At 47.8% G+C, this 8,738-nt stretch overlaps 1 protein-coding gene across 1 annotated transcript; it reads right to left on the bottom strand.

Annotated features, from left to right (window-relative positions):
* Window positions 1-290: 290 nt before the first annotated feature.
* LOC104873219 (T-cell-specific guanine nucleotide triphosphate-binding protein 2) lies at window positions 291-8,738 on the bottom strand. Its single transcript, XM_010639808.3, has 2 exons — window positions 8,480-8,738; window positions 291-2,181 (listed from the first exon to the last, which is right to left on the bottom strand). Exons 1-2 carry the CDS (start codon window positions 8,681-8,683, stop codon window positions 889-891), a joined length of 1,497 nt encoding a protein of 498 aa, XP_010638110.1. The 5' UTR covers window positions 8,684-8,738; the 3' UTR covers window positions 291-888.

Here is an 8,738-nt window from a genome sequence, read left to right on the forward strand (position 1 = left end):
TCAGCCTCACAGACTCCTTGGAATACAGGAGTGGGCCAACAAGTCTCCCTGCCCCAATTTACTGAAGTATAACTAATACATAGAAATGTACAATTTGGTGAGCTTGGACATGGTTGATTATGTCTTTAAGCTTTGGGAAATGCTAATATTCTAACTGCAGCATTCCTTCTGCATTTATTGGTGGAAAATTGATACAAGAGGAAGGTCTCATCAATAGTGTGGTCACTCTGCAGTCTGTATAGGAAAAGCAAGCTCAGCGCTCTCACATGAAAAGCAGGATGAACACTGAGTTCTCCCTTGTACACCAGTTTTCAAAATAATGTGTGTTCCTCAGCATTAACCAATACATTTATTGTGTTGCCCTGAGACCTTACTGAGCTAAACACATTCTGCCCATTTCCATTTGCTGCATTGTCATACACAGGGCTTCTCAAACTAGCCTGCCTTTCTTCCAGCAGTAACTTTCTCACGTTGTTGGCTGAGTCCCTTCAACAGAAGCAGCATTGTTGGACAGCTCCACAGTTTTCTACTGAGTACCAAGTTAGCAGCACACAGTGAGATGCTCTCTCCTCTTAGCATAAAACCCCAGCTTCCCATACTTTCTTTTCCTATGAAGGGGCAGCATCACAACCAGGCCCAGCTGCATCTGGAGAACTGTAGACAAAGATGGGCCCAGAGCCATGAGAACAGCAGGGCTGCCAGGTGTTGGGGTGCCTGGCTGTAACCCCATCACTGGGGCTCATGCCAGCCTGGGATGAAGAGTGAGTTCAAGACCTGCCTGGACTACATAGTGAGACTCTGTCTCCAAAAAAGAAAAACCAAACCAACCAAATCAAACCAAGCCAAAAAACAGTGGGGTGAAGGCAGAAGCTGGCTGCCTCAGTTTCCCTATTTGCCGCAACCCTCCTCAGAGCCCACAGAGGCACTGAAGAGATCTCCTTTCAGTAGAGCTTTCGCATCACTTGCCACAATCTCAAGGAAATAATTTTGCAAGTAAAACGTCTTTGTAAAGGTAACACCAGTAGCAAGGGGCCCTCCCACGAGTGAAAGAGCCTTCTCCATGTACTGCTTCATCTTCTCCCCGAAGGATTCATTGTTCTCAGCTAGCATCAAGTGGGGAGACTGAAGGTTTGCCTTCAGCCGTTCCACGGACACGTGCAAATCCTTGGCAATCTTTTCCAGCGATGCATCATCCAGCCCGAAGGAAGACCTGTAGAGGGCTAAGGTGTCCTGCAGCTTTTCTATATCACCATCACTGAAGAGGCCTACGAGAGGGATGGTGGCTGATGCTGCAGCCCACACGGCCTCCCACCAGATCTTCTGCTTTAGGGAATCTCGCTTCTGATCAACGGCAGCTTCTGTAACACTGGGCAGAGACATCATGAAGATGTGACGCTTGTGAGCTGGCAGGTCCCTCAGAAGGGTGTTCTCCATCTCAGGGAAGTCGTAGTCAGCCCTATCCAGGCTGGAGACTAAGAAGACTTGAGCAGCCGTCACTTTAGCTACCTGCAACTGTGTCAGACATTCATCTTTCATATTTTTCAGGACATTTTCCTTTTTGAAGGTTTTAGGTTTAGTTTTTTGTTCACTGTTTAATTCATTATCGATTTTCGTTCGAACAAAATAGAACTTCTTATTTATTTGTGCAATAGCTTTGGCTAATTTCGCGTCATTGTCTTTGAAGCGTGTGGCAGAGACAATCAGGAAAAAGTCATACTCGGCAAACTTTACTTCCCTCAGATATGTGTTCAGTGGAAAGTTGGTGGTCCCCACACCAGGCAGGTCCCATATGGACACATTGCGAAGAGTCGGGTGTTTGTACTCAGTTCTGAACTTGGTGGTCTCCGTTGGCCCCGTGGGAGCTGCGCCTTCTTCCTCATGATCCATGCCTCGCAAGGCATTTATCAGACTGGATTTGCCTGCCCCACTCTCCCCTGTCACTGCGATGCTCAGTGGAGCGTTCTCGATGTCTTTCAGGGCGTCACTGATCGCAGAAGCTGCCTTCTGAGCATCCCCCCGCTTCAGGTGGAATTCAATCAAGGCTTGAGTTTGCTCTGAGAGGATTTTACTTTCCATCTTGAAATTTTTTAAGTACTTTTCATTAATGGAGCCCAAAGCACATTTCTCTGTGTCGGAAGATGTGGACCACAGCTGGCCCATGGCTGTGAGCAGAGGAGGGCACTAGAGGAAGAACACAAGCGAGGAGGTCAAAGTTAACTCTGCAGGAAGGACCTGGGATGTTTCGTTAAGTCAGAGCAGACTCATCCCCAGGCCCACACTACAATGGAAAACATCTCCCTTTCTGTTCACAGGCGCTGCTGGGACTCCTGGTGTGGCTGCAAACTCAGCCCCACTCAGGCTCTTTCTTCGCCCTGGACCCCGCTCCTTTAGGAAGGCTTCACGAACGGCAAGGCCTGATTTTCCATCTCACTTTCCTGCCCCTTATGCTTTATTTATATGCGTTTAGCTATTTTGGTTGTTAGGAAAATCATGTTTCCTCCTGGTGGCTGTCTGAAAAGGGAAGTAGATGGAGCATCACCAAACAACTTCCGGCCTCTAGTGAGACAGCGATGCTTGCTTCACAGCTAACTGTACAGCTGTGCTCATCAAGGCAGTGCGAGGAACAGTGTCAAGGACAGAGAGCGGCACCAGTGCAGCCGAGCAGAGTCCGGAAACAGAGCCACACAGTGATTCCACCGATCTGACACCAAGGTGCAAGGCAGACCAGAAAGCACAGAAACTCTTTTCAGAAGAATTGCTGCACCACATTCACATGCAAGAAAATGCATGCAGGAATGGAACTTACATCACCAAAATAAAACTCAGTTACAGATTTACATATTGCAGGCAAAACTATAAAATTTCAAGAAGAAAGAAATCTTGTAGGACTCAGAGTATGGTGATGTTTTTACATACAACACCAAACCAGGCATGACAGAAAAATCTGACGAGGTGGACATTGCTAAAATGAAAAAAATTCTGTAAAGAAGACAGTATTAAGAGAATGAAAGGTGGCTCACTGACTGGCAAAACACATTTACGAAAGCCCTGGGTGAGGTGGTGCACACCTGTAACAGCAGCACCGTGGGGGGCTGAGGCAAAGAGATGGGAAGTTCAAGTCCAGTCTGAGAACTTATAGACCCTGTCTCAAAACACAACACTATAAAGGGCTGGGGATGTGGCTCAGTGATAATGCTATGGATTCAGTCTCCTGTACTGCATATTAAAAAGAAAAAGCAAAACTCTCACTTGGTAAAGGACTATAGTACAAAATATGCAGTGATCTCTAAAACTGAACAATGAGAAAATAAGCAACATGATTAAAAATTAGGACAAGGATTTTAGCACACAGCTCACTAGAGAAGATGTAGAAGTATAAAAATATACTCTAACTCATGCTGTGAGGGAAATACAAAGGAAAATAATGGTGAGAAGCCACTATAGGCCAGCTGGAATGGCAACAGTGCAGATTCAACAAAACAAATGCCGGCAAGGATACGGGACAGCAGAGTGCTTCTCCACTATAGGTGGACATTCAAAGTTTCTAGAAGTTTTATTCATAATCACAACTTTGACAGCACTCAGGATGTCCTTCAGAAGAACTGTTTAATAAGCTCTTGTAGCTGTAGACAGTGGGATACTATTTAGCAGACTAAAGAAATGAAACGTCTAGCCACGAAAAGATGTGAAGGAAGCTAAAACTCAAATACATATTACTGTATGAAAGGACTACCTATCAAATGATTCCAGTTATATGAGATGTGGACAAACCAAAAACATGGAAAAAGGTGAGAGATCAGTTGTTGTCCTGGCTTGGAAGGGGTGAAAAGGAACAACACAGACTTCCTAGTGTAGTGAAAATACTTGTTATTATTTATGTCTAGATACCCCAAAGCTTCATCTGATCTGTCCACAGATAAGTTTATAGTGAACTATGGACGAACACCTCCACAGACTGTGAGTCCAGATAAACCTTTCCTCCTTTGCAATGTGGGTGTCAGTATTGCGTCTCAGTGATGAGGAGGAAGCTAGGACAGATTTGGGGGCCAGCGAAGTGTGGTGGTTGCTTTGACAGTATCTGCTTGTGTGTTGTAGAAGCTTTAGAATTGGCCTTGGGAGAAGCTGGGAAAGGTCTGACGTGCTGGCTGGAGAAACAGCTCTAGAACTGTGTAAACCAAGGTTGATGGAGACTCAGGTCAGAGTCTAGAAGGCCAGCATACTCACTAAAAAGCCAGTAGAGAAAACCACTGTGGAAGGTTGCACGTGAGAACAAGGACTCCACGGGCATCTGTGCTCCAGGCCATGTGTGTTATGCTGAAAATGTGTCTATATTTTGTTCCTTCCCTGAGATTTGAAGGAAACTAAGATTAACAGATGGTGGACTCATTACCCTGGAAGAGGAAATTTCAAGCCTAAGGTTGAGACAGTGGAATGGGTACTGCTGGGGGCTTTTAGCCAGCTCTGAGAATCAAGAGCAAAGGGCCCAGCAAAATGAGTCTAAATGTTGTTAGTTTGGCCAGCAAAGAAACTTCAGTAAAGTTGGAGCCTGCAAAGATGGAGTGGAGGAGAGTTTGACTGTTGAAAAGACTCGCATTAAGAAGAATCAAGTATAGCAATATCTTAGTTAATGAACTTAGTTCATTCTACAGTTCTGGAAAAGATGGTCACTTTCCTGTGCGTGTGGGAAAGATGACCTCAGTGGTGTTTGTCACCTGATGCAGAGTTTCCAAGCAAAAATGCAACTTTTCCAAACGCTCCCGTTTCCAAATCAAGTTGTTTGCAAACACAAGCATTATGAACAGAGGTACCACTGTATTTTGTATCTGAACAATATAAAGTTTTCCTTGAGGGCATGGGGGAGATATGAAAGAGCCTACCCTTCACAGACTCAAGGGAGGAAGAGAGCCCAGGGCAGAATACGGCAGCCTATGGAAAGGAAATGGATTCTGCAGGATTAAGCTCACCATGATCAGCCATCCAGGCACTTGGGGGCCCCTGTGTCCACCAGAAAGACACAAAAGACATTGGCTACTACTCCTGCTGGGGCAGACTTTGGCAGCACTGACTCGGTGCTGATTTTAGGTGCACAGAGAACATAAGAGTTGTGGATCAGGAAGGCTGCCACCCAGATTTCAGAAGAAAGCCTGGGAGGCCATGCAGGGAGTGTCTGAGAGGGCAGTGTGTGAAAGTGTGAGAAAGTGAAAGGTAAGAGAAGACCCCAGGAAGCTGGAGCAGCCAAGAACATGCAGTGTCTGAGGAAGCTGAAGCAGTGAGCGAAGCCAGGGCAAGAGGGAAGCCACGAGAGCTCCACCCACCAGCAGTGCCGCAGGGGCACGGACGCCCAAGCCCGCTGGAGCTCACCTCTCTCCACGGCTGGCCCTGAGCGCTGCACATGGAACCTCAGGATTCAGTGTTTGCTCTGCTGGGTGTCAGTCTTGCTTTTGTCCCATGTCTTTCTAGTTCCCTATCTATCCTTTTCGGAATGGAAATGTTTACACTGTGCCTGTTATACGTCTTTAATTTTCTTTTAGATTTTTATAGGGGGTTACAGTTAAGTTTGCCTTAAATCTCAGAGGAGACTCTGGACTTAAGACTTTTCAGGAATGCTGAAACTGTTAGGACTTTGGCAGCTCTTGTAGATAGACTAAATGCATTCTGCACAGAGGGATGTGCATGAGCCTTTTGGGTGCCTGGGACAGAGTGTTACGGCTTGTGTCTAGATGTCCCCCAAATCGAGAGCTTCCACAGGTGTGGCTGTGGGAAGGTAAATGGAACAAGGTGGTGTGACACTCACTAGGGAGTTAAAGGCAACTGCAGAGAGAGGCAAACCTGGTGAGAACAGGTGAGTCACTGGAGTCGTGGCCTGAAAGGATCCATCTCCATCCCTCGCCCCTCGGTCACCACTGCTCCATGACTGCCGGGCCCCTTGGCCAGAGCACCCTGTGACAGAGGCAGCAGGCTAGGGGTGTGGCTTTGGGAAGGTAAGTGGAACATGGGGCACAATACTCACTAGCTGATTACTCGCTAGTGATGTTGGGAGATAAAACCTGGGGGACCAGGTGAATCACTGATGCCACAACCTTGAAGTATCTGTCCCCATTCCTTTCCCCCAAATCACCCTCTGCTTTCTAATGGCAATGCCCTGAGCAATTGTCCTCTGCTGTGCCCCTGAGCCATGCAGCCTGGTCTTGGAGGCAGCAGACTATGGACGGAAACATCTACAAACTGTGAGCCAAGACAAATACATCCTCCTTTAAACTTTGAGCTATAAGTAAGACGTCTGATATGATATTATGAGAGTGGATACATGGACCTATGCATGTGCCCAGCCCCTGAGTGTACCACAGCAAGAGCCAGCCCTAAATCACCTGATTATGTTGTGCCAGTGCAGGTTCACGTGTTGTAAGGAATGGACCACTCTGGAGGAAGGTACTGGTAACGGGGGAGGCTGTGCCTGTGAAGGGATGGTGGGTCCATGGAAAAACTCTGTACCATTCTCTTAATTTTTCTCTAAAGCTGAAACTGTTCTAAACATTAAAGTAGTGGAAAAAAGAAAAAGGGAGAGAAAGAGCGAGAACATGCTGTGTGCCAGCATACCTCAGTGATAGCCCAGTCCTCACCAAACTGTAGCTGTAGTTAGAAAGAGGCCAACACCACACTTGCCTCCCAAGCACAGGTGCTGAGTTTGATCCCTGGTACAAAAAAAAAAAGAAAAGCCAGTAATCAGGCAAGAAGCCACAAGGGGACTGATTGGGGCAGAGAACGTCAATGGAAGAAGACAAAGTGTGAGGAAAGGCTTCAGGAAGGGGCTGAGAGGGAGATGCGTGGAGTCAGGCAAGGCAGGTGTTCCCTTTGTCGCTGTCCTGATGTCAGTGGAACTGTCCTGGTTCTAGAGTCCCTGACATTTCCACCTCTTTGGTAACAGTAGATGTAAGCCATAAGGCAGGGCCCCAGAAGGAACCACAGGCCCAGGACTCAATGTAAGGAATGACAGGCAAACCTCTGTCCTGAATCTCACAGAAAAAGTTAGTTATTTTATACTACCAAGTGACGCTTCAAGTCAAGTTGATGTCCTACAGGCTGAAGAGATGCCCTTGGCTACAAGTGTGGGATCAGATACACCCTCCAGGGCATCTTGGAAGTGACCTACTGCAGTCCAGGAGGACAGGATATAGCAAGCAGTTTCAGGAAGAATTTTCCCGAGCAGGCATTCAAGATGTGGTTTGCTGTACATGACCAGGGATGCAAGCATTCTCTAGGGAAAGGAGTCCCGGTGAGGGATCTGTTAGCCACTAAGGGGAGTGATGCCATTGCTTCTGACTTCCTGCAGGAATTTTCTTCACATAAATGAGAGGGGAAACCTTGAGCATCTGTCTATTGCAACCCATTGCTGCAGGGACAGCAGCCCGACTCAGAGCACCTCAGGGAAGCAGGTGTGCCAGGAACAGAACCAGCAAGCCCCAGAGCTGGAGACCACAGCTGACCAGGGCCTGAGAGAGGAGCCAACTGGCTGAGACCTCAGCCTCACATATGCAGGTACAGAGGACGCCAGGATGTGGGATACACGAGGGTGTGACAATGTCTGCCTGACCGGTCCTGAGGAGCCCAGTAGGTAGAGAGTGGAGCCAAGCGACAGAAGAGAGAAGAGAAGTGGACGTACCGATTCTGTATGCTGAGCACATTTCAACAAAAGAAAATCCCTGCTTCTTCAAATCTCACAGATTGCCTTGTGATGGAAATGGATTTGTTAAATATTAGTTTTTATTCAACAATTACAGCGTGGTAGCTGGGGCAGAGCACTGTGGCCCTGGTCTGAGAGTCACTGAGAGTACACTCTCGGAGTATGAGAGAAGCAGAGGCAGCAGGAAGGAATATCTATAGGAGAAAGATCTATACCTAAATCCTGTCTCACCCTCCTGGCTAGGCAGGACCAGTCATAGGGTTCTCACATCCAAATGAAGGGTCAAAGTCACAGACAGGCTGTGAGGTAAGCGTGGTCTAACCCTGAGTACTGGAGGCTCAGAGCTGGCTTCCAGGGGAATCTTAGTGTAAGTGCAGAACTCTTTGCCAAGAGGCAAAGGCCACACCCAGTGTATGGTGAGAGAGGTGCCCAGGACTGGGAATGGGACACAGGGACCTTGGCAGCTCTGCCTTGATGGCAGAGCTGTCCTCTGATTGAGGGTTCTGATGTGAGTCGGGTATGAGGTGTCAGGAGCTCCCAGTGCAGGACCCTGCGCACCAAGCCTGCTGTCTCTCCCCGATCCTTCAGCCGTGCAAGGGGGACAGTTTGTGTGTGACCAAAAGAGGTGAAAGTGCCCAAATGCTTAAAAGTCTGTGTGATTTATAGCTGTCCATGCACCTCGCCCTCCTCAGCTTTTAAATCCCAAGCACCCCAAATCGAGCATCTAGGTTTGTCTACTGTCAGAATGACTGGTATATGGATTCTGAGCCCTCTATTCCATAGTATTTTCTCACTCACCAGCTCCTTGCAGAAGACAGATTTCTGGTGATAGAACTGCTCTCCTACAGTTCTCCTAGAAGAGCTGAACGTGCTGGTGTGGTGGAGCCCAGGCACAGGAGACACCTTCTGTCCACACCTGTCCTCCCTGGCAGGGCAGGCCGGGCTCGAGTGGCAGGCACAGAGGAAGACTGTGCCGACCTCACCACCGACGTCTGAACGCATGTGAGGACTCTGAGGACTTAAATGATCTCTGGCTTCTGCCCTCCTCACTCAGGAA

Source organism: Fukomys damarensis, unplaced genomic scaffold, assembly GCF_012274545.1.
Source record: "Fukomys damarensis isolate Sample0158 unplaced genomic scaffold, DMR_v1.0_HiC HiC_scaffold_9, whole genome shotgun sequence".
Lineage (NCBI taxonomy): Eukaryota > Metazoa > Chordata > Mammalia > Rodentia > Bathyergidae > Fukomys > Fukomys damarensis.

Bases quoted from the DNA above. Each gene is read 5' to 3' on its own strand.
- LOC104873219 (XM_010639808.3), bottom strand. From the start codon at position 8,683: ATGCGTTCAGACGTCGGTGGTGAGGTCGGCACAGTCTTCCTCTGTGCC. The intron at 2,182-8,479 runs GTGAGTGAGAAA...TTCTTCCTCTAG, and splicing joins CTGTCTTCTGCAAGGAGCTG to TGCCCTCCTCTGCTCACAGC.